The 26,624-nt window shown below is 36.2% G+C and overlaps 2 protein-coding genes across 2 annotated transcripts; both read left to right on the top strand.

Moving 5' to 3' along the window:
* Positions 1 to 278: 278 nt before the first annotated feature.
* LOC147763325 (uncharacterized) lies at positions 279 to 21,008 on the top strand. Its single transcript, XM_087007160.1, has 8 exons — positions 279 to 398; positions 604 to 710; positions 1,055 to 1,172; positions 1,762 to 2,063; positions 2,360 to 2,545; positions 3,161 to 3,252; positions 10,804 to 10,947; positions 20,769 to 21,008. The coding sequence occupies exons 1-8, from the start codon at positions 361 to 363 to the stop codon at positions 21,006 to 21,008; spliced, it is 1,227 nt and encodes a 408-aa protein (XP_086863286.1). The 5' UTR covers positions 279 to 360.
* Positions 19,859 to 25,255, top strand: LOC106156259 (uncharacterized). The gene is made up of 6 exons (XM_087006410.1): positions 19,859 to 21,129; positions 21,894 to 22,061; positions 23,104 to 23,214; positions 23,402 to 23,585; positions 24,294 to 24,432; positions 24,668 to 25,255. The coding sequence occupies exons 3-6, from the start codon at positions 23,200 to 23,202 to the stop codon at positions 24,792 to 24,794; spliced, it is 465 nt and encodes a 154-aa protein (XP_086862536.1). The 5' UTR covers positions 19,859 to 21,129; positions 21,894 to 22,061; positions 23,104 to 23,199; the 3' UTR covers positions 24,795 to 25,255.
* The last annotated feature ends 1,369 nt before the right edge of the window (positions 25,256 to 26,624 follow it).

Genomic DNA, 26,624 nt, shown 5'->3' with positions numbered 1-26,624 from the left:
GATTTGTCCCCAAATCACGTTTAACTTGTAACCATCGTAACTAGCATTTTGAGAGGGTGGTTTGAGATGCAAGGTCTGTTACAGATCAAAAAAGAAGGAAATCTATTTTTGAGCAGTTGCCATAAAAATTGATTTTTGCAGACATCTGCTCTTTATACATGTAGACCTAAATGTTGATTGAACACAAAATAAATAAACTTCGATAAAAATGTAATGGCAATAGCGCCCGGATCAGCCACCATTGATAATGTTGTCAATTTTGCATTACATTAGGTATGTGTACTATAAAATTTCCAGGTCACATTTGATGCACATGGAAGTTGTACAACTACATTTGGTCGAGTATCAGCTGCAGTACCAATGGTGTCCGGGGCTATAGCCCTCGCCCTCCAAGCCAAGTATGTTATATCATATTATGATAATGCACTTCATAAATGGTTAACCGAGGGTCCCATTGGGTATTTTTGTTATCTGTAACGGCAATATCGGTGTAAATGTCAGTAATGTGTATGCACCAGCATTGTCAGTTTTAACATTGTGTATCTAGTCTGTCCACATGATATCGAGATCAAAGGGCCACGCTGTATCTTATTGCAATTTCAGCTCAAGGTTGTCATATAGGGATATCATGCACCTCTTAACAAGAACATCAAACAGTGACGTGGCTTTCAAGCCGAATGACTTTTTCACCAATGGCGCAGGGTTCAGAAGTATGTTCTTATTTTTATGAAATACAATTACGAAGTAGCCGATACTGTTTTCAGTCTCTATGCATGTGCAATAAACATGACTTATACGTATCAAATCACGTCGCCTGTCTGCAGTTCTTTCATCTATTTATTTTATATGCCTGAATATAAGGCATAAACAAACACAACATTCGGTGAAAGTTGAATAATGTTAAGAAATGAATTTCTTATATATACGTAATATGTGAAACGTAGTTTATAACATGTATGAGTGCTACACACGTTTCACCATTAAGATGAGTCATTTTTTAAAATGTTTTAACATTTAAAACAAGAAGTGACATATAAATTTTTATCTTCATCAGTTTCCAGGGCATACGGTTTCGGACTATTAGACGTCGGGAAACTTGTCAGTACAGCAATACATTGGGAAAATGTACCGAATGTAGAGCACTGTGTGATATTTGATGTAGATAATACAAGGTACGTTAGTAATTTGCTTTGGCAAGTGAAATGATGTCTCTGGACTTGGGTGCTACATGTATTTTGGAATCACTGTTGATTAAATGAACTGTACACGTAAAAGGCAGGTGGTTTCGGGAAAAGATCCATTCCGAATAAACATATGATATATTTTCTCTACTATTTTCTAAGTAAGATCACCTGAGGAATTTAAAACGGCTCACTTTTCAGAAATATAACTCTTTCTGAAATTGACCAAGCTGTTCATACATTTAAATATTTTATGTATTTCATATTTCAATGCACTTTATGTAACGATTACAGTGCTAAGGATTTGCTATGTTAACATATGGTAATGGGGGACTTTATGATGTGGGACGAAAGCATGTCTTATCTTGATTGATATAGGAGGAATTAAATATTTTGGAATACCTTTGAATATGAAACAGTGTAAATGCCACTAATTCAAATTAATTTTAATTAAAAGACGTTCATGAATTGGGCCTAGGCCATCATGTATACATGTACATGTACGAGTAGTGGCGTTTTTAAGGGCGTGCACAGACTAAAACTGATAAGTTTATGTTTAGGTTTATTAATTTGTTTTCAGCCGTATTGCAGTTCCCGGAATTTTGAGAATTAATCACAATATTGGTACCTCTTCGTGTGGAATAAGCTTTGTTGAGCATGTGGAGGTTGATTTCGCAGTGGCTTACAAAAGTTCAGGCCAAATGCTTATGACTCTTCAATCCCCTGCTGGCACTGAATCTCTTCTTCTTCCTGGGCGGCCTTACGATTACAGAGACTATTTGGACATCGTTGTTACAAGTGTGCACTTTTGGGGTGAGGATCCAAGAGGGACTTGGTTAATCAATATCACAGATGGGCCTTACACTTTAGGTGCTGAAAGTGGTATGTATTCTGTGGTTTTTTTCTTCTCATTTTTTTTGAGATGTAACACAAAAGTCACAAAACATTTTATGGGGTTTTGCATACCTACAATGTAGGCGAGGTGTTTGCTGATATTTCTGTTTGTTCATTAATTCATGTTTACACTGAGATTCTGTGAGGTTAAATGGAAAACCGGTATAAAAGAAAAAAGATTTTGAAAATTATTTCAGATAAATAAGTTTCGTGCATCATAAATAAATTAGGGGTAGGGGGTATAATGATAGTAACAATAAGACAATGCATTCTTTTCTCTAAAGGTGCCTTCCATATGCTGCGTGTAACTATTCATGGAATGTCCAATTACATCCATACTACGAAAGGAAGTCCAGGACCTTTATCCCCACCCCCCTCTTTACCCACTTCCTTCACTTCCACACCTCGTACAGGATGCATTGGTTCTACTTGGTGCCCTATTACGGATGGATTTTTTCAACTGACTACAGGTATGTTTGATTGGTAAATAGGGATAAGGTTTACTGATTAACATGTGTATTGATATATAGATTTCATATATCTCAAAATACACCTATAATTCAATGATATTTCACCACATACTAGTCTATAGTATTATCTATGGCTCTTTAATGCAACGTTCAATATTTTTTTAGCTTAGCATGTAGTCCTAAAACGCAATACAGAAATGAAGCGTCTGGGAGTTTTACTTGTGATCTCTTGGAAGAGATTATTATAAATAAGCTCATTTTTATTTTTGATAAATGGACAGTTTACATGCTAGCTGATAAAAGTTTTATTGAAACACAATGAATAAATGTATCACAACATAAGTTAACATGTATACTGCCCATTTTCTGTTATAATGCATGTTCTAACCGCTAACAGGGATATAGCACACTGTAGTGCCCATGCTTTCAAAATATTGTCATTTTATTACTTTCCTGGCCAATACGAGCCTTTGTAGCCTGCACGCATAAGAATGAGGGTAGTTAATTATGAATTGCTTTAGAAAAAACTCATCTTTTGGAATATAGATTTGGTATTAAACAGTTGTACCAATGGACAAGTTGTATTTATTTTCAATACATGAATTATTTCTGCAGGTACTATTGTCGTTGCTGTGGTTCTATTTGCTGTAGTTATGGTTTTGGTGGTATCTGCAGCTGGACATCTGTGCTACAAGAGAATGATTAAGGTAAATAATCTATCTGCAAAGTGCATATTACCTAATATGCACTTTGCATATTAGGTAATATGCACTTTGCAGATTACCTAATAGTGATCATTCATTTACTTGATACCAACTATCTTGTTAAATGACAGAGAAGTAAGAAGTTAAAAGGGTTAATCAAAGTAAATACCAGTATTTATGTTTTTTACATGAAATCTTGCTCGCTCATTTGTACCTTAAAATAAATCTGAATGTACCAAAATCAAGTAATAAGGATATTTATGTTTATTATCGTTTCCTTTGCAGTGTACACAAAAAACAGGACCCGGAAAGATAAATGACAATTATACACTATAATGAAGTCAATAAAGGGCAATATATAAGTGGAATAAAAAGGACATATGTGAAAGCCCTAATGCTAATATTTTTTGCTTTTTTGCACTATTTATTTATTATTATGAATAGTATTATTATTTGTACAATAATGATATTGCAAAGTACAAAGTATCCATGACCAGAATTTGTATTTTTGTTGCAAAAAATGTAAAATAATTAAAATTGGCTTTTGGAAAATAAAGTAATTGTCAAATGTTATGGAACAATGAACAGTTTTTTTATTCCCACTAGGAGTTGAAGTGTCATAAAACTCATTATCACTTTTTTCAATACAAAGGTCCATTTGAACAAAACAGAAAAGTGAAAAATAAGGTGAAAGATATTTTCGCCAATTCTACATGTATATTTTCTAAGTCCCTAGTGACAGAAAGTGATAAATCTGGCTTTTTGAGTAAAACGTTGCACATTTTAAAAGTTTTGCCTTGCTAGTATGGCAAATTTTTGTATTCAGTGGTGCGAAGGTTTAATGCTATTTTGGTAACGAAAGTTTTAAAAATAACAACCCTTTTGGATAATATTCGCACGTTATAAATGAGAACAAATTTTACATTGCACTTAGGATGTATAAAGAGATGTACGTTTATTTTTGTCCTCAACCGCAAGGTGGTAACGATTATTTTCTAAAAGAATGCAGTTTTGTCGTGTTTTGCCTAAAACATTGAATGGGCCCTGTCTCCATTTCATTTTGCTAATAATGGAAGAAAATGATTTGAGGATATTATCAATGGCTCAAATATTACTAAAAACATCAAATAACTAAAATCAATGACCTGCGCCAAAAAAAGATTTTTTTTCAAAGTTTTAAAATCCGGCGACAACGCAAAAGTGGCAGCAAGCTACAGGGTTGCTACTTAATATGGAATATTTTTTACCTTTGTTATTTTTTGAGTGCTGATTATGATTATTATTTTTGGCTTCATTCATCCAAAAAGTATGTCACTGAGTGATAAAAACATCCAGTCTTTTGTTGTGAGATATTTTGGTCAATGATATCAAATCTGACATAAGATGCCATTCAAAAGAAAGGAACACACCCGGAAAACCATATCAACAGTTTGATGTCAGTATAAACTTTAAGCTTAGATATTAAAGATAATGATAGCCTCCGGACAGTGATATGTTACACAGTCAAAGAACTCACTACAGTAAATCATGAAAAGTCAGTGATTGCGGGTATGACCTCCAGCAGTCACTTGCAGCGCCCTCATCCTACCTGGCATACCCTGTGACACGTTTGGGTGGGGATATCATTCCACGCAGTGATATTTGCCTGTCGCAGTTCATCACTATTTACCGGCCGATGACCATAGCTATTAATTTTGTGAGTTACTTTTGCCCAAAGTTTTTCAATTGGGTACATATCTGGAGAGTTTGCAGGCCAGGGCAGTTGCTGAACTCATTGGTTTTGAAGAAAAACAGTAATTCTGCGGGCTCGATGTGGGGTTGCGCAGTCGTCTTGGTACACAAAGTTGTTCCTGAAGATGACTCTTACCAATCGAAGCATTGTTTGCTGTAGAATGTCTCTGTAGGAATCCTGGATGAGATTGCCTCCTAGAAAAACCAACTGGTTCTGGGCACTGACATGAAATGTTCCCCAAACAGAGACGTTACCATCCTCTGCTTGCACCCTAGGCAGTACACAATCATCGTTTTATGCCCCTCAAACACGTCGGTGGACACGGATTCGACCATCAACACTAAAAAATCCATATATGGCCTCATTACTGAAAACGACGTGATTCCAATGTTTTGGCTGCAAACGCACGTGGTCTCCAGCCCATTGCAGACGTCGCTGTATTTGACCTGCTGTTAACAGTGGTTTCCCTACTGGCCTTCGTGCAAAATAACCGGCTTGCAGTATTCTCTTGTTCACGAGGGACCTTGAATCGGGCGTTTGAATGACATTCTGTCTCTCTTTTTTGAGGACACTGGTTGTTTTTTGTACGACCAGCACGGCGTCCTCTAAGGAGAAGGTGATCCTGTCTTCTTGTTGTGATACGCGGACACCCTGGTCCAGGTATTGGAGTAGGTAACTCTGTGGCAGCATTTCTTTGGAGGACTTTACAAACGGTTCCTGATAAATGTTGAATTACCTGGCAATGGCTGTCCGTTTCTCTGACAGCAAGAATCCCATAGTAAGCTGCGTTGCTTAGCTGTCGAACCATATCTTCACTAAAGTACCTGTCAAGTTTCAGAGTGATCCCTTTGTTGCTTCTCTTAACACACTCCAAAGATTGACCAAACCCATGCGTTTTTATACAAGGGCATAAATTGCCGAAAAGACCACCCTTCACATTTCTGACCACAGAACATGCAACTGCATGCATCAATTGTTTCGAGAGTTGTGTGGTAATTAGGTAACACACCTGGCTACACATGGAATGACAACTCAGCTTTGGATTTAAAATAGAGAGAAATTAAATATTCTTTAGAAAATTTACTCGCCAAAAAAAAAAAAAAAAAAAAAAAAAAATAATAATAATAATAATAATAATATTCCATATTAAGTGGTAACCCTGTATTTATTGAGTTATCTTAAATAAACATCCCAGACATTTCTGGACATCACACTCGTTCAATGAGAAGTTGGAATTTTCCCACTTTAGTAAAAAATAAACTACATCGATTGAAAAATTTGCTGCTAACGACAGTAAGGAAGGTTTAAAACTTAGTTTACGTTTTATTTATGAGAACAAATAAATCTAATAATTATCATTTTTTATTTCAAAATCCCTAGACTGGTGCTAGTTTACGTCCACTCGGACGTACAATTCTTTCGCTCGCTTAATGTTAATAAAATAAAAAAGTTAAATGTGCTTATATGATGAGAATACATGCAATTGTATATGCAACTGGTGAAGTTTTGTTACTTTTAATGGCCCATCAAATTTACCAATTTAAAAGAATTACCAAAAAAAAAAAAAAATCAAACTCTTACATCCAGCAGTGTTGTGGAGATGTTATACCCTCTTTTACGTACTTCAAAATTCTGCATGTCAGTCAGGCGTGAATCTTAACTGATATTTGCATTCTTCAAAAGGTGAAATAATAATAATAATAATGATAATAAAGAAAGAAGCTTCTATATAACTAATGTTTGGTAACCGGTGACTTTGTAAGCCCATAGGGCTGGGCCGTTACTTATATATTTACATTATTGTATTATATTTGTATATATTCGGCATTGTCACGAAAATAAATCAATTTAACTATTTAACTAATAATAATAATAAAAATGATAATAATTATAATATAAGTTATAGATAATTACAGATACAATAACAGATAGAAATACCCGAAAAGGGCACAGACCTTCGCCAAGTCACCTTTATTCTCATAATTATTATTAATCATCAATTATTGGATTTTTTATCTCAGTTCTAATCATTAATTATCAATTGACTAATGAATAAATGAATAAATTTAACGCTTCCAAAATCTAGCCCATTTCTGACCTATTCCGAAATTTTCATTAAAAACCCCTTATAAATTTTTGCATTATGTGGCTAACAGCAAAACAATTAATAAATTAAAAAAAATAGATCACCACCAAAATTAATTATATGTTACTTGGTTCTCTTCCAATAGTTTCTTCAAATCTAATTAAAAACCAGCTAGTAACTGAAAGTTAGACAAATGGAACCAAACACATAACCTCCTTGTTTTAAAGGGATAATGACTCTTCGTTTTTGCTGAAAAACGATTTTTCCTTGAGTGAACAACAATTTTCCCATACCTACCAAATTCAAAGTTAGTTCCTGTTTTTTCTAAACAGTTTGGTTTTTTTTTGTTAAAATCTCTTAAGAGATTATAACAGAGTATAACCATCAATGGAGGTCACGTGGTCTGAAGACAAATCCATAGCCTATTTTGAGTCATACGACAATCATTAAAAGCAATACTTTGGATCTCCATATTTTCCGAATTACTGTCAATAGCGTTTTGTAACTTGAGAATGGAAAATGCGTTGGGAAAATAGAGTATAAATACTTTTAGATTCTGTGAAAAAGTGAGTCGGTGAATTAACGTTCGAAAGCTCCAAACTGTTGTCGTCAATCTTCACTATAACAGTACGGTTTAGAACTATGATTTAGCTAGTCAAAATTCTAATTTCAATTGGGGACCAATGGTGTGATTTCTTTTCAGAAATCGAAGGTGGGTGGGTGGTGTGTCAGGACCCCCCTGGCACCCCCTTAGATCCGCCACTGAATTTTATGACCTTACAGATATAAAATATAAATCAAATTTTTTTAAAATCATTCGCAGCACAGGTCCTGCCTTGATAAGAAAACAAGGTCAACCAGACGATTTTGACATGCTTTGATCAGTTTTAAGTTTATAGAATTAACGACAATCTTAAGAACTTGAATGTAGACATCATCAAATACCTTTTTGTAAGGAACGCCAGATTGCTTCGACCTCCATGCAGTGCTTCTTCTGCTGGGCCAAATGTGTTTTCTTAGGACTACACCTTGGCCAAAGTTGACTGATCCTCTGGAAACTCGGATTTTTGTGCGTTTTTGCCACTGTCCCACAGACAGGATGCTGACAATGTTCTCTTTTGATAACAGAAGAAACAGTGACTGTTCATCCAAAATTTCACCATTAGCATTATAATACAGTTGAAGGGAAACCTTGAAATCTCTGCTACATATTCTTCATGATGCACTTTATCAATTAAATAAAAATTTTTTAAAATGTTGTTCGTGTAATATTCATATCGAATGGGGAACAATATAAACATGTTTCCATTGCACAAATAAGCTGAAATACAGGTAGTTTACAATATAATGCCGACTTCATTCATGGGGATCAAAACCTGATGTAACACCCGGTAATATTCAGAATTGTTACTGGAAATTGATATAATTCAAAATTTCAAGAAAATGTACAATGGAAAACGATATTTATTTCAATGTTGTTAATTTCTCTTTTGGACTTGGAAATCCTTAAGTAAGCTCAGAAGTTGCATACACCTTCAAAGTTGGGATACAAAACAGCAAAGCATTTGGGATTATATCTGAAAAGTAAATACAATGTTTTCATTCATGCTTAGAGAAAAATTCTGTTATTCTGTTTCTGTTACAGTTGACGACCATTTTTGATTTATCAAATGGCACCAAGATGGCTCCAAACGGTAAAGAATTTCCTATTATTAAATTCTTAGTGCAAAGTTTGGTTGAGGAAGTTGTATTTTATTTACACAGGGTATATATTTTTACGGAAATTGGCAGCAATCTTAGATATTGAAAATTGTCCAAGGTTGCCAAAGTAGCAACCATGCTGATTTTGTTTTAGGGCCCTGAGGGAACCCGAATTAGCTGGACAGCATCTGCACACGCCTGAAATGGAAACTGAAGTGCACATGTGACCCTTCATACTGTAATTTGTCAGACAGGCTGTGCAACTCTCATAGACTAACAAATGCTACTCAACGTATTTGTTCCACCTCTGTTGGCACTGATGAAATTGTTTAACAGTCCCTGTTGAAGTCATAAGTATAGCGCACGTGCGCAGGCACTATCAGATGTTATTTTATCAAAGCCGCATTTACTCACCCTGAGCTTCAGAGATAACTTGACACTAACCTCTTCACTATAGCCTATCTTTATCGTGTCAATTAAGTTACCTCTGAAGAAAATAGTTTGACCTAGTTTATATAAGCCAATCGAATCCATGTTTCAAAATTTTTCACTAAAGTTTGGTGAAAACGCTGAATGGTTGAAAGTCCAGAATTATGTCCAAAGAGAAACTTGTATTTCGTTGCGTCCGCATAACCATACACAAAAATAAGCATGGTGTCTCCAACGAGTGACTACGTAAAAGAATGTGTTAAGTTGTCTCTTGATTCTTTGCAAAATATGAGTATATCGGAATTGAAACCAGAGCAGTTTGGGGCCCTGCATCATTATCTACTAAGGGATGATGTATTTTGCGTGCTGCCCACAGGTTACGGCAAGTCCCTGATATTCAGCCTTATCTTTGATTGGTCCGGATTTGAACAAAGCGCGCTTTGACTCGTTCGCGTTCATTGGCTAGATCGTTCAATGAGTCATTGAGGGCGGGCTTTAAATTTGATTGGCGGGCGGTGCGGGCAAGCGAATGTGGTCAGATGTAACTTGATACGATGAAGATAGGCTTTAGTGAAGAGGTTAGTGTCAAGTTATCTCTGATCAGCTCAGGGTTCATTTACTCGGTATCTCACCAATGACGACAAAAACAGAAGAAGATCGAGTCTTTCGCCCGTGGAAAATTGCGCGTCTTAAAATTCACCTTCAACAAGCCCTTACACTTAAATGCATTCTTCGATAACTTTTAGTTTGGGTTTTCTTTGTGTTTCATTTTTCTCACTTTGATTGATTTTTAAATTCCTAGTACCATATGATAATAAACGATTGGTAATTATTTGAATAAAAATGAGATTTTTGTGTAGAGCCGAAAGAATTTGCATGTTTGACTTATGTTCTAATGAATTACTTTTTTGTAGAATTTGTGTTGAACCTTAAGCGATTGTTTACTATAAAAACGCTAATAACGTGAATAATACTCTCTGGGAAAATTAAGATCGGTTTTAAATTAAGTCTTTTGTTTAGAAAGAAAACAATCGAAAAGAGTCTTAAATTCACGCTTTTGCCGGTAACATCAAGTAACCGTTTCTAAAGTTTCTGATAGCTTTTTTGGGGGACCAAAGAAATCCTTGACACAGTAATGACATTTTACCCTGCAAAACTTCAAAACATGGTTTTCAGTTGAGTGCATTTGTATTTATGAAGTAGCTATTTTTAGGTATTCGTGCTGGTAACAGTGGTATCATTTTTATTTATAAGTACTTGCCAAAGTACCCCTCCGTGAACTATCTACAGCCAATAAGATCATTTTGCTTCCTCTTTTAAGCTATAAATGCGTCGCATGCTCGTGGACAAAGCATTATGCGTCGAAAACAACCGGTCACCGCTATCGCAATTTCAAAGATGAAAATGTTTGCAGTGCTTACATTCACTTTGTTTTGTATCTCAGCCTGTGGAGCGCCCAGTGGCCCTAGCAAGACTCAGGTACATGTAGGTAAAGTGGTTTAGGTTTAGAAAACGACCAATGTACATGTAGTTGAAGTGAAGGTCATCAATATACTGCCTATTTTATACTCTCATCATGGTCTTTCCATTTCACTTATAATCGTAGGAGAGATTTGGAGTGCTGATCAATGAGAAAGGAACGCCTTTCTTAGAACTCGTTGATGTGAACAAAGAAAAAAGGCAAGTCATTTACCATGTCCCACAGCACAACAATGCCATGGCCATGGACTCGATGCAGGACTTTAATTTTGTAAGTATAAATGTGGGTCTGAATGAACGTTTGTCAATATTACAATCAAGCGACTGTTGCTGCTCTGTGGTTTTTCTGCCTGTTTTTAACACACGTGAGTAAATAGTCGTAGAATAGTCCTTCTCATCACAATCTAATTCCATGCTTTTGTTTACTGTCTCTTTTTATAATTTTGTAACAATTCTTTTCATTCAAAACATTGGTCAAAAAGGTTGTCCCACCCCCAGTTTCATGTGCTTTTATTTATAAATGATCACATCATAGGAGTTAATTGCTATGGATGGTGATTTTCATTCAGATGCCATAACTTACATGATTAGTGGAACAGAAAATACAAACTAGCGGTTAAGATATCCGTATTTAATACCATTTATTCACATTTATTGCATGTACCCCCGCAAATCCGATGTTCCACTGTCGTTTATACGGAGGTAAAGAAATACCCATTAAATTGAAATGACACCAACAAAAGTCACAAAATTTAGACACATTTAGCATTAGGGTGTGCTAGTTAAAGGTCACGTGTCTATTAGCGTGTGTGGCTACCGCGTACTGTAATTATCTCCTGTAGACGGCGCCACCGCCTGCAACAAAGCTAACATTTCTGTTTTGTGGGATTTTGCCCCATGATTCCTAAAACGCTTGACGGAATTGGTCCGGACTAGTTGGGGTTTGGTTCTCCTCTGGCTTGCACACTTCAATTCATGCCACGGGTGCTCAGTAGGTTTATTATCAGGATTCAAAGATGGTTTCTCCAGCCTCAGCCACATTGGGTTTCTGCAACAAATATGAGACATGAGAACTGTGTGCAAGTGGGCTGTCATGACGCAGCCCGGATCACCCCCGAAGTCCCCTCTTGCAGATGAAATTTGGTATCAGTTGAGAATGTTAGGTTCAGTGACCCCAGAACTACCAGAACTTGATCAACCATCACTAGGAACAAGTTCGTTTTACTGCAGAATCAAGGTATTTCTTGTATGCCTTCGATGGTCAAATTAAGGCTCGTAGACATGTTGCAGAATGCTTTTTGGAAGGTTTGTGCAGGATAATATCGCCTGAGTGTCAGACCAGGTTTTGAGAGAATTCCAAGCCCATGGTTTTAGTGCATTGTTTCTTCGGAAAAGAACGTTATTGGGGCAATTCACTGAAACGTTCTCAAAAATATCTCACTCCATTTGCAAGAGTTGACTTCAGGGATACTGCAGGCGTCATCTTGCAAATGTACGTGCTCACAACTCTCGTCTGCTGAGTGATTTGTTGCAGAAACCCAATGTTCAGAGGATAGAGCAACCACCTTTGAGGCATGTTATCAACCTTACTAAATATCTGTGGCATGAATTGAAGTGTGCAATGCAAAGGAGAACCAAACTCCTAATAATCTGGTCCAACTTCCCCAAGCTCTTTAGGAAGAATGGAACAATATCCCATAAAACAAAGTAAACAATAAAGTAATGTACAAGGTCGGGCGGGGTGTGAAACGTTGTCCGCAAGAATTGCAAATTTGAACAGATAAATGATGTATACTGTGGACAAATTTGTGAAGACTTTGAGATCCAAATAACGGCAACGGAATATCGGCCGAAAAGTAAGTGAATTTGATGCTGTCGACATTAGCCTGGCGCTACGACATCTACTCATCTTACGAATTACATAATAACTGTACACACGAAAGTTGTAGCGTATGTGGGTCATCCATCGTACCATTTTACTGCTATATATCCAAATGTTGTGAGAGTGACAGTCTTTAGAAAAGTTTGGCGTAGTTAAACGACATTTTATGGCGACACCAACAGTCCAGAGCTTATTTAATTTGGAGTTTATGGCCGGAGTAAAATCACGAAGCGGATCGACTAGACGTGGGGGCCGTGGAGGTTCGTCTCAAACCCGTAATGATAACACGGAAATCATCAGGAGATCCCCAGATTCTGAACATGACTTCGACTCCCAGAACTCGGAGGAGGAGAACATGGACATGGATACTAAAACCCTGCTACTAAAAATCCGCCGCGATGTCATAAGTATGAATAAAAAGTTTGATTATTTTGCAAAGAAATAATATCAGTAAAGATGCTACTCTTTGCAATCAAAGTGAACAATATTGGTTTGAATATATTGCCAAATAAAGCTAATTTCAAAATAATAAACTGTATATGGATTAATATTCTATGATTAATGTATATGATATATTTTGAGGGGGTACGAACACTTCAATACATGTATATTTAACAGTACATTTATTATACTCTCAATGAATGAAGTATCAAATATGGATGAAAATAAACAAAAAGCCAAATAGGAGAAGAAAAAGGGATCCTGAAAATTTTACTGTTAGCAAAAAATAATTTGAAAAAAAAAAAAAAGACGTCAAGAGCTAATATCCGTAAAGATGCTAATAATCTTGCTGAAGCATGTAAGGAAGACGTTAAATGCACGTAACATAACAGAGAAGCAAAAAAAAGAAGAATGATCCTAGGCTGGCCCAGCAAGAAAGACTAAAGTAAAAAGAAGAAATTAGGAAATACTGACAGAGAGTCAAGGAGAAGCAGAAACCTAACAATCCTGAAAACAGTAGAACAAGAGGTGCAAATTAACGAGAGATGAAAAAGAAGAAAATACTCCAAAAACAGGAATCAAGACTGAAAAAAAAGAATAAATAAAAAAGGTCAAGCAACAGAAAGAAAAGTTTAAATTAAATTCTGGTGAATGAAAGTCAAACTGAATGACACACAACCAAGCTCCAGCATCCACTGAAAAACGTGGTGTGGTGTTTCTCTAAAAAACTTTTTGATTAATACATGTACTTGTATCCTTTTGGTTAAAGTACTGCTGTTATATCTTTATTTTGATATTTATTAGAATTTTGGCAAAAATAACTGGTAAACAATATGATATTTCAGTTACAAAAGCATCAGTTACTTGAATGTGTAGTGTCCGTAACCCCAGATCATAGCCTAAGGGGCGTTCTGTTTATTTGAGCGTAGCACAAAAAGTACTTAATATTGTGTTCTAAAATTTGTGGATGGCATAGTTAAGATGTAATTTTTTTTATATGTTTAAGAATTAAACAAATGTATCAGAGATCATTTTTCTCTCAATGTGACCCCTATTTTGTACCCCTGATTGTGAAACAGCCGAAACCATGTAGAATTTACCAATTTCTGCAGAAATTTGACTTAATTGGATTAAATGAAACATGGCAGACGCAAAATGACAGCTATACAAGTATTCCCATGCTTTATAAATCTTGACAGCCCAAGAAAATCCTCGCGCAGCCAACACGGGGCAGGGGGTGTGACCGTGTTAGTGATGGATTGGCTTATAAAATCAGGATTGGTGAAACGTATATACAGTGAATTTCAAGATTGTGTCTTGTTATTGATAGAGAAAGGACTTAGCAAATTACAATCAAACACCGTAATAATCTTTACAAATGTAGCACCCGAGCATTCATCATCATACGACGAACAAAACAGTAACGGAATTGAAGCATAAAATGATAAACTTTCATTAGTTGAATCTGATCTTGGTAACATTTCATTCATTGTGGCTGGTGACCTCACACCCAAACCCAATATAGAGGTGCAAACGATGTCACAGACATGTTTCTAAAAATATGTAGTGCACAGATTACAAACTATGTTTGATTATTTTAGGGTCCCACATAAAGAAGTTTGTATTAAATTTTCACTTTCCTGGAACCACGAATAATAACAAATAATTCATCATCTAACCCCAAAAAGGAACATACGTTACTGTCACAAATGCATAACGGTTATCTGTTGAAGCGTTTTAATCACTTTGAAAATTCAATCATCACGGGTCTTGTTCTTTAATTTATCTCCTACAAGTATAACGTTGTAAAAAATTACGAAAAGCTTCTGTATAGAGCAGTTAATTGTTTTTTAGCGACTTAAGTTTGCCTGTCACTGAATATTAAAAAAACGGGGAAAATACACCCTACCGACAGTAAAATAAGCATTTAATAAATTATTTCTCCCCTCGTGCTCCAAATATTATATCTGAAATGTCAAACTATCATGGAATCACGATATATTTTTCTGTCAGCAAAAGAAAACATTGTTTTCTCTTGCACCAAGTACTTGTACAAAATGAAACATTTTGTCAATTTTCCTAGGGAACATACGTTACCTAGTATAAGCTATGACGCAGGCCCCATTAGTTACGGTTTAAATATTTATAAAAAAACGTCCTTACGTCATATTTAATTTAACATGATCGAATCACTTCAAAATATATAAGAACACGTTATGAAAATAAAAATTAGGTGGCCTGGAACATACGTTACCGGAACATACGTTACCAGTGAAAATCTACTTGTGCCCGAAACTGGCTCCGAAAGAAAAATTAGCTTCTGTTTGAGATGTCAGGTGGTTCTTTCTGACGTCTGCTCGAGCTAAAGATTAGATGAGGTTAGTTACAAGTGTAAATAAATCCATAAAATCCTCAGTAACGATGTAGGCGAAGTGAATGATTTTGTCGAAATAAAAAATTAAATTCAAATACAGAAATGAATGTCAAAGACGGAAATAAATGTCAAACAAAACTATGCAAGGAAAAAATAATCGCCAAAGAGCGCAGTGAGCGCAGTGCCAAATACATTGATACCGAACGGAACATCATTATTTCAGAAAAATGCGAAAACAAGAGCTGAGATTTGAAAAAAATATCGATCTCGTAAAAAAGAAATGAGGGTGACGCTTATTTGGAAGCGAAAGAAAACGGGTTCAAAATACTATGTAGGCCTACCTTCCGCCTCCTTATAAATGTCGTGAAAGACAAAAGAGGCATGCGAAGTCTAAATCGCGAAAACGTAGACATCACCAAAGGAAAGAAGAGCTCCTAGCTCCTATAGTAGTTGCCGAGGCAAGTCCACAGCAATCACCACTTGTTGTGTGTGCAAGGTGGTCACAACGTGGAAACGATTGAAAAGAAACTGTAGGCAGTCACAATGGACTAATAAAGAACTACAATCACAGGTTAATGCCATAAGCAAGAGGGAGAATGCTATCCGGCAACGGTTTAGCCATTGTAGAAGACGAAATATGGAACCACCTGAATTTCCCACATGCCCCAAAATTAAGACAGAACGCATCATACAGCAGGCTATGCACTCAAGCTAACACTGTGCAGAAACAATTACTTTTATGTCTCCTCCATCCCAGTGTACCACAAACTTTCATAGTCTTATTTATAACAAAAAGAAGGCAACAAAGAATATCGATTGTTCAAGATTTGGTCAAACAAGGCGGCTTTTATTTTATAACCCCCCTACCCTAATTATTTTAGCAATAATGACAATGTAGCAAATTGTTGCCTTTATCCTTAGGGATAAAAATAATATTATATATACATATAATATTTAATAAGATTAATCATCCTAAAAATATGATGACTTATAGAAAATGTTTTTTTGGCTACAGTGGGTAAAGTTTAACGAGTTACACCAAGAAGTAAGATGAAAATTGTGCATAATATAGTGGCTGGGAAGATTGACGTACCGTTGTCTCAGATTTCTTTCCGCTGCTACTGGCATTTGCCGGAATCTTTGGTCGAGAACTCGCGAAAAGGGGATGAACTGGTCGAAAGGTCGACGGATGGGAGTAGCAGGAATAAAAGGCAAGCTGTATACGGTTTTTTGAACGAGACGACTATAGTAGAGCCCAAGAGCGCCAGTAACCAAAATAAAAAATTCATGGAGCACGTTGGCAGAGTAAAAACACAATATGAACATCTAAGAAATCTCAAGGAAACTTTTACAAGAAATCATGCAGCCTATAATTTGTCTTAAATAGCGACTGATAAGGACCGTAGAGACCCTTGAACTCTAAAATGATATCTGTTTCTTATACTCACTCAATGGAAAGACTTAAAAACACAATTTTGTGAGCCACTTACTTTTTATAGATGGAACAAACATTACATATATACATTTTTTTAATTCCCAAAAGTGCCGAAATCCGCAAGACAATTTAGACCTTTCAGGGAGGATAGTAAAGCTCATTTTGAACGAATTCTCTGCTGTATTGGAAAACCTATAGGTGTGTTGAAAAAGGTTTCGTTTAAAGAGGTGGTAGGTTAGATCTGTATTTCTTTACATGCAAATGATTAGGACGTTTGATACGCGGATCGTGTTTGTGTAATAGGTTATCACTTTTGATGTCTGAGTTACTATTAAACACCTCAATAAATTCTACGAAAAAAAAGCGAAAAAATATCTTATCAATATTTATTAAACTCGTGTCCCGTATCTTTTCTATGGCTGTGGAACATACGTTACATTACGGTATGCGAAGGATGCGAGGCGTAGTTGGTATTGTAACTAATACGCCCAAAATTTGAAACTGTCAATGAGTTTTAAATTCACGACGAATATGACCAGTGGTAGATAACTTTTAGGTAACAAAGTTTTCAATTCCCTATTTAATTGACAATTACTGCTATTGAAAGAGTCATCAACGTGGACATTGTAAAGAAAAATGATCTTTAGTTTGAAAGTAATTTTCCTAGATCTGGTCAATTTAAATGTATTTTCCTATCACTTTTCCATTATTAATGACTCATAGGGTTCTGATAGTGTTTTAGCTTGCACAAATTTCCACAGCGCTCAACTAATGATCGTGTTTATATCAGGCGATTCCGTGGTAACGTATGTTCTTTCTTACGCGTTTTTCACTTTAAACGGCTATCAATTTATTTGCTTACAAAACAGAAACGCGTGGGCGTAAAATTGGGACATTTGTGGATTTTTGTTCTATACACATGTAAGTTTTAAAAAATTGGATAATACATCGAATTCATTCAATTTCATTTTTTGAGACTTGAACTTGTGAAATGCACCTCTATATTGGGTTTGGGTGCTCAACGCGCGTGTTAAAAACTTTCTAGACTATATTCCAGAGGATAATGTCAATTACATCTTCGGATCAGAAGTTGACTACCCCGGTGACACATTTTGTGCACCTCGTAAAAGCTGTGATACCGAGGTCAATAACTTTGGGCTGTCACTTCTGGAGTTATGTTGCACGAGGAATATTCACATTTTAAATGGTTGCTACAGTGATGAAGAGGGAAATATAACGTGTACAGCAAACAATGGCATTTGCGTCGTAGACTATATTTCAGCCTCAACCGAGCTACTTCCAATTCAAGATTTTAATGTTGGCGATTTGGATTAATCCGATCATTTTCCAGTTACTTGTGTTTTGCAACTAGGATATGAGGATATGAGGATTAACGACGTATACCCCCTGTAAATGGGTCGAAGCAAATCGAGATATCTTTTTGAACGAATTCAAAGATCTTTTTGCTAGCTTCCTAGACAAAAGACCAATGTTGTAACGGACGCAAATGTAATAGATTTACAGAGTGAATTCGTTTCTCTTTTTCAAACAGCTGCAAGTGTATGATACGTGACCAAAGTAGGAGACGACGTCGTACTCAGCCGGAATGGTGGGATGCACAATGTGCTAGTCCAAAGCACGAAAAATTGAAGCAATTACGCAGATATAGATCAACTAAGGCCGACTCTGACATACGAGAGTATTTAGACTCCAAGTGCATCTTTAAAAATTTATGCAGATCAAAGCGTTTAGACCTAGAAAGAAAACGCCGAAATGAACTGATTGACAATCGCGAAAATCCTAGTAAATTCTGGGCGTGTATAAAGAAAGCGAACAAGCAAGCTGACAGTAGGGATTCTGATCGTGTCTCAATCAATTATTGATATAATTATTTTATGTCTCTATTCTCCACAGAGAACATAAATAATGAGCCTACGCTTGGACAAAGTATTTTTCAAAATATTAGACATGAGAGAGAAACTGAAGCGCTTGATATGGAGATAAGTGCAGAGGAAATTAAAGAAAGTCTGTATTCTTTACATAGCGCACGAGCAGCGGGTGTTGATGGGGCGTACATTGAAATGTATAAATATACGATTGACATTGTTTTGCCGTATTTGACCAAACTATTTAATGCGTTGCTGTCGTCTGGACGGTTTCCAAGGGAATGGTGTACTGGTGTAATTACACCGCTTCATAAAAAAGGGTCTAAGACTGACCCTAATAATTACCGAGCGATAACTGTTGTGAACAGCCTAAGTAAGGTCTTCATTAAAGTGCTAAGCAACAGCTAGACAACTTAGGCAGAAAGTAATGATGTCATTGATGAGGCGCAAGCGGGATTCAGGAAAGGATATTTACCACAACGGACAACATCTTTAACCTACAAGCAATTAACCAAAATATATTACAAGAAGGAAGGGACGCCTTTATGTCTTCTTCGTCGATTTTTTAAAAGCATATGACAATTGCATTCATACGAAGCTCTGGAACAGTTTAGTACGCGAAGGGATACGCAAAGACGGCAAAATGTTTACGGTATTCAAATCGATGTACAGTGCCGCCGGAATCTCCCCTTACTTACCCTCCGGGTCGCTGCGGGTTGTACGGACGGCCTGGCTCGGTAACTATGGAATAACATTGTCATCCATACGCTGTTTGGTTTCTGTTAACAATAGTTCCATACCCTGCCCGTCGGGCAATTATCGTGACAAACTTTCTGCTAACAAAAGAGCCTAACCCTAGCTCGCTGAGATAAAGATCGAAGGTGAGCGTGGTCGCAATTAAGTGTTCGTCCAAGCGTTAATTGACCTTTAATGCGCGGTGGCTTCACTCTACTTTGATCACTCTACTCTGATACGGAGATTTTAAGAATAAGAACTTGCCAACAGTGATTTTTAAAAGACGCTTTACCAAAAAGATTCGGTGATGACAGCAATTTTCGTGTACATTGTAGCTATGAATTGATTGAATTTACATAGAGTTTAATAAATGAATTTATTAAAGATCAAATAAAACACTACTTGTACATGTAATATTTATTAGGCTCTAAACTGTATTCCCTATATACATATTATTAACAAGATTGAAATTTATTTTTATAGTATGTCCTTATATTTCTATTAGCTTTGTTCATAGACGAAATGCATTTTTTCCAAAAAGACTTGTCAGTTGTTTCAGTGATAAACATTTTGTTAGCCATATCTTTAATATAGTTCAGTCTATATTTGCATATAGGATCTCTCTCATCTACACCCGTAACATTTCTGTCCTTTCGTATTCGTTCATCAATCGTAAACAACCTTCCCATCAACTGAACGCAAAAGTTGCCTGGGGAACTGGCCCGTTGTCGAATTTCGAATATTTCTTTATTTGACAAGGCGACGGGTGGCCGGCCGAAAGACTGATTCCTTGATTCTGTAGGACACAAAGTAGGAACTGTTTCTCTATCATTGTTTGATATGTAATTCAAAACGATAGGAATAGTTCATCTTTACGATCTAAAGCCCAAACTTAACCAAAAGCCTTCTTCATACTTAAACGCATCAAAAGAAATTAATTTAAAAAACTGGATTACAATCTCTCGGGCTAACTTCACTGGTTGGCACGTGTCATCTCACATTAATTAACAATCAGTTCAGGTTAGCTTTATTCATGCTGGGTAAACACAGTGATTAAGCCCTGACTATTACATAATCACTACTGTGTGACACGCGTCGTCTAAAATTAATGTTAACATTGCGATGACGCTCTTCAATCCAAACTAATCAATTGCACATAATATTAAATCAACTGACACGTGTCAACAAGATTGTTTGTGTATCTGGACTTCCTAAATGGCCAATAAGTATTTTGTTTAATATGACCTGTTTATGTCACTGATTTCCATGCCATCGTGTCACCTGCCAAGTGAACGGTATAAATCGACACTCAAATTTTCCAAATCATCACAATTTCAAGGTGCCTCTTAGCGATTACGTGCCTCTGCGTATCATCGCCCTCCGAGAACAAGGGGTGCGAATTAAAAACATAACCGCACAAATGGAAAATGAAGGCCCTAAAGTGTCGCGACAAGTCATTTACTATGCGTTAAAGAAATACGACGAAGGGCTTGGTATTGCAGATAAGCCACGAAGTGGACGTCCCTCAAAGGTTGACCTGCGCCACATGAACGTTATAGACGAGGAGATGACCATATGAACGCAGAAAAGTGTATTATACAGTAATAAATATATAAATCACCTAAAGAAGATGATTCTAGCGGTACTTGAGAGAGAAGGTCGTGCATCAGGCTACTAAACTAGCAACACATGTAATAAAGGTAATGAGACATTGATATTTATTTGATGTATTAGCTATTTAAAATTTTCCATTTTAACTACGCTTTTGTTGATCGTGACTTATTATCATCAAATAAAATTGTTATACGTGTTTTAAAACTAAGCCTGATTTGTTCTTCAGAGTTTTGTTCTAATATTTGACTTGCCTTTACTCGAGTCTTCTGTTGCAGTTGATACATAACCCGGTATTGTTTGCTCGTGTCGATAGCAATCTCTTTGCATCAGCTATAATAGAAACTTTAAGTGAGGCAATTAAGAAGGGGCAGACCGTGTTCGTTGAAGCGACTAATTTGAAAGTAAATTTGGATAAAGCTAAAATAATAGTATTTCGGAGGGGTGGACCCCTTAGACACTATGAAAAGTGGACATTGCAGGGTCGCGAAATCGAGGTGGTTTTTAACTCCAAATACCTAGGCACAATCTTCACAACCTGCATGTCGTGGGCTAGAACTGTTGAACAGCTGGAATGTAAGCCTCCGAGGCCGTAAATGCGATAATGAGATACCAGTCGTATTTTGGGTTTTTCCACCACAACGAAGCCTTTAAACTCTTTGACTCAGCAATAAAACCAATTCTTAAAATGTATGTATGCCCTTGAGATATGGGGTTATCAGCAGTACTCAAAAATAGAACGGACTCATGTCCAGTTCTGCAAACGAGTAGCGTGTTTGAATCAAAACGTTACAAATTTTATGGCGCTAAGTGAATGTGGGAGAATACCGTTATACGTAACTTATATATCCAGGTGCATCAAGTATTGGACAAGATTGACATCTATGCCTTCAGTGAGATACCCAAGACATTGCTATATCATGTTGCATCAGCTGGACTCCGCAGGAAGGACGACGTGGGCGACCCATGTAAAACACCTCCTTTTCCAGTATGGTTTCGGCTATGCCTGGATCGTGGATGAGTAAGGAGATGCTAATGAGTTTATGAACCAATTCACAACACGAGTGACAGACTGTGCATTACAAAAGACGTTTGCTGATATAAACTCATCGTCAAAGTGCTCATCATACAAACTGTATAAATAGTTCTAAATCCAGAAAGATATTTGTCATTACCACTGTCTTATACACAGAAACGTGATTTATCAAATTTTCGCTGCTCAAGCAACAGTCTGATGATTGAAAAAGGACGCCACATGAATATAGAAAAAGACCGTAGATTTCATACTGTAGAAAACGAGATACACTTTCTACTACTGTGTCCGTTGTATAGCGATTTGAGGGATAGATACAGTACTTATGGACAAAACACAGTAAAAATGAACTTTCATTTACTTGGATTTTGTCTGACATTAGTACGGATGGCATATTCTCATTAGCAAGATTTTTAACTAGTGCATTTGCATTACGAGAAAAGCTTTGTTGCTATTGAAGTGAGTTTAATTCACAGTTTTGACTAAGAACGTGACTATTATAACATTAACAATCATTTAAAATTTTCAAAAAGGGACAATTATGAATATATGTTCATATTTATTCGGTGTTCATAATTACATTACTACTAGTAGAAAATTATGGTGAAGTTGGACATGTATTTTGGGTCGGAGGCCTTAAATTACGGAATAAATGTCAATCATTGTCATTGTCGGTATTAACTTCACCGCTAGTTTGTATTCTCTGTATCACTTATCATGTTAGTTATGGTATCTGGAATGAAAATCACTATTTATAACAATCTTCACCTATGATGTGATCATTTATAAATAAAAGCACATGATACTGAAGTTGGGACAACCTTTTTGACCAATGTTGTATATAGCCAGTGTATCAATATATCTAAACCTTGGCCAATGCATTATATTTTTTATAAAATGTATATCATTTAGTGTTTACTTCGGTCTGGCCAATTTTTTTATATTAATGTTACAGTATATTTTCAAAAAAAAAAAAAAAAAAAAAGAAAAAAAGGTAAACGGAAAACTTGATGAAAAGCTTTATTTACAGGGAAACGAAATACTTTGCCTACCAGCGAGCCAACAGTGCCAATTAATAAATCTGGATCGTTCGATTTATGCTGATCCTGAGCACATTGAAATCGGAATGGCAAAACTTTGGGTTTGTACCACTTAAATATTTTACGCATTACTTCAACTACATATCGGAGACAACTGAACGATTTCTAAACACAATATACATGTATGCCCCAAATAGCAAATATGCTTGACCAGATGAGTTCTTAACTGTGTAATATTTATACACTGCTTGTCTACACGTTTCAAGTGTTCCTCTATTTTCAATACAGGCTAGTGCACATGGTGTGATGAACAGCAACGAAACAATCGATGTCTTGCGCAAGTTTTATCTGTCTGATGGGCCGCTCACCAACATTCAGTTTTTGCCGAAAGAGATGCAAAACTTCGTTGCTGAAAGAGGCTTTCCAGTGTACCGTTTTGAAAAGCTACCCGCTGACGCCGAGTTTCTTGAAGGTATTTGAAAGTGCACCTGATTCTATAATTATACGGCTGCCCCTTGTTAGAGTTTTTCTTATTAGATAAAGGTCCCAAATTTGATGAACATTTAGTTATTATGATATTTAGCAAGTTTCTTTTAAGATGCGTTACGTTTTTGATATAAATACGCCAAATCGTTGATAATGAGATCAATGGAGAAAAACTTACAGCTAGAAAACAACAATAACAAGAAAAACGCAAGAGTAACGCTGGAGTTGGTCTGCAACACATAAGGCTTGCTTCTAAATACCAAAACCATAGATCACAAACAACGTAAAAGATACTAGGCCTATATAAGATCCAAATGAATGCGCCGTCTAATTTAATATACGCTATGTATGTAGATCCCAATTGTATGCCAGATGCTAAATTGAGTCGTTAACTTAGATACGTACTGTTTATCATAACGGATTTTGATAGCACCCTTTCCCACATAATACATGTAGATGTCGGATTATTCAACCCACCCCTCCGTCTCCTGAGAAGAGGAGACAAGGCACACTCTTGGTCCAAATAATCATAATTTTAAAAGTTCCAAATAATGTTTGACTGCCACCTCCTTCCTAATTTCCTAAATTTACTTGACATTCCAAGCGGTTTTGGTGATGTACATAATATAAGTCATTATGATGACAGTGCTTCATTCACAAAAAGTTGGTGACGTTTTTTGTATTTTTTTTCTAGAGGAGGAACCGAGTGACAAAACAAAAAGAGTTAAGAGGCAAAACGGAGAGCTCATTGATGCACAGTGTTCAGGGGGGCAATTTGCTGCATGGAAGTATGCTTATGTTAATAAGAACACCTGTGACTATCTAAACTTTTGGTACGTCTTTTTTTAAATTAGAAGTTGATAATTAACAAAAGTCTTTTAACTTATTTACTTTTTGACTGCCTTCCACACAAAGATACTAAAAGTTTTTTTTTACTGAAGCCTGTGGTCCTTGCAGTCAGTTTTTGATTGAGGAAAAAGAACGTTTACATTTTAAATTGTTTACTTATCATTTGGTTTGTAATGAATGGCAATTACTTTTACGTGTTTATTTTAATTGTAATTTCAGCACTGAATCCTGCAAGGTGCTTCAAAGAACACACATACGGAACGTCATGTTTGTCTCCTGCTTGTGCTGTCCTTATCATCGTCGCATGTCGGAATGTATTCATTGCGAAGAGCTGACTCACGGTTGATCGCCAGATAACGATACATTATTTCTCGTCGTCTACTGATGCTGTTGTGTAATTCTGCGTAGAACGTAAGTTGATTACAAACTATGGTTTCAATCTTGAGAACAGTGTTTGTTGGAATTGAAGATAAATATTCGAGCGTTTATAGTACACACACAGTATTGTATCCATGTAGTTTATTCATTATCTGCTTTCTCCGGGGTGAATTGGTGCCTTTTTCTCGGATTCAATGAACTCTTGAACCCATTCTATCCCGCAATTTGAATTTCGTGAATGATTACTTGATTGCTTTTGCAATGATGCATAGATGTATCTTAAATCAAATTCTGTATATCCAGAACGTTGGTACTGAATGCCAAGGCCTTTGTCCATTTCTATAGCCAATAAAGAAAGAAACAAAGACTAAATAATCCAATAAAAGTTTTCTGTTAAAAAAATTGTAAGAAAATAAACGTTTCATTAGAGCATTGTGTTTTGAGTTCAATATAAAATGAGGAAAGAGGGTATGCATTTGAGGATCTTATCTTATCCATGTTTTTTACAATTATATCAGTTCGCATGAATACTGTATATGCAGTTTAGTAAATGAACTTCATGTTTAATCCTCTTAATGATTACTGATTTGTCCTTATGATGATCGGTCCACAAGTACCACCCAGTAAGTGTCATGTCACACACAAGTATATGGACGATACAAACAGTCACTGAGATCATTGGACAATTCGATCGCCGACTTGACATGTTCCTGGAGCTCATAATATGCACAAAACACGAAAAACAATCCAAACCAAATGGTCATATCATTTAAACGGAAAGATGATTCTGTCCCTCAGCTCAAATATCAAAACTACATGAAAAGATGTGTTATTTTATAATAAGTCTAATGTTAAAAGCTGACAGGCAAACATCTAGTTATTGAACTCGTTTCAATAGTACCACAGAGCTTTATCTTTATTTTTAACATCTGCAAGAATTCCTTTTTATCAATTAGTAATTTTATCTATCGTGTCTGTGTATTAATCCAACCTAAATGGCTAAATATTTGATCGGTTGTTATTAGCCAATAAGATATACCCGATATTCCTTTTTTTCAGAAAAAAAATGAGAGAAGTACAAAAATTATTTAAGTACAGTTGTAAAAATCAGTCAGCAAATTGAGAGTTTTCGTTTATAATGAATGATCAATGTACAATACGATAAAAAGAAAAGAAAAAGACGTAAACAGGGTGGGTATTTCTGCTATATCCTTGACGAAATTATTTTCATTTCCGTAGATAAATATGTTCCAATCAGAGACTGGGATTATAATTTCTGTAGTTGTATAATTTTTTTTACATTTTTTTTTTTTGCTATGACGAGGGTTGGATTTTTTTAAAAAAGGGAGTAAGTTTGAACCTAGACACGGGCACCGCGATATTCCATACGATTTTTTTTGACAGGTTAAGTAGCTACGAGTGCGTTTACAGTACATTACTCTGGCATGATCTGGAGGTCACGGGGGAAAATTGGCCTTTTCTGTTGAAAAGTGATTGTACCAATCAGTGCAGTTGCCGTACGTCTTCCGTGCGTGCGGCTTCCTTGAAGATCGATAATTTCTTTTCATCCATTTGGTCAGATTAAGGAAAATTACGATTTCCAAATTTATGCAAGTGAATAACTCTAAGGCTTTAAGCATCTTCACTATCGTTATGTCTCCTAAACCACCAAAAAAAGGAATGGAAAGAAACCACAAACAGGTTTGACTATAATCACGCTCACTGCAAGTTCACTGAACAATGACTGAACAATGACCGTACGGTAGCTGTACAATGTCTTCTACATGACGCTTCGGCC

Source organism: Lingula anatina, chromosome 2 (genome assembly GCF_051362555.1).
Source record: "Lingula anatina isolate TDL-2025a chromosome 2, LinAna3.0, whole genome shotgun sequence".
Taxonomy (NCBI): Eukaryota; Metazoa; Brachiopoda; class Lingulata; order Lingulida; family Lingulidae; genus Lingula; species Lingula anatina.
This window is presented reverse-complemented; position numbering and strand designations above follow the sequence as displayed.

Coding starts and splice junctions, on each gene's coding strand:
- LOC147763325 (XM_087007160.1), top strand. CDS start 361: ATGGTGTCCGGGGCTATAGCCCTCGCCCTCCAAGCCAA. Junction 399..603: donor GCCCTCGCCCTCCAAGCCAA/GTATGTTATATC, acceptor TTGCAATTTCAG/CTCAAGGTTGTCATATAGGG. Junction 10,948..20,768: donor CGATGCAGGACTTTAATTTT/GTAAGTATAAAT, acceptor CACAATTTCAAG/GTGCCTCTTAGCGATTACGT.
- LOC106156259 (XM_087006410.1), top strand. Junction 23,586..24,293: donor TGACGCCGAGTTTCTTGAAG/GTATTTGAAAGT, acceptor TTTTTTTTCTAG/AGGAGGAACCGAGTGACAAA. Junction 24,433..24,667: donor TGTGACTATCTAAACTTTTG/GTACGTCTTTTT, acceptor TTGTAATTTCAG/CACTGAATCCTGCAAGGTGC.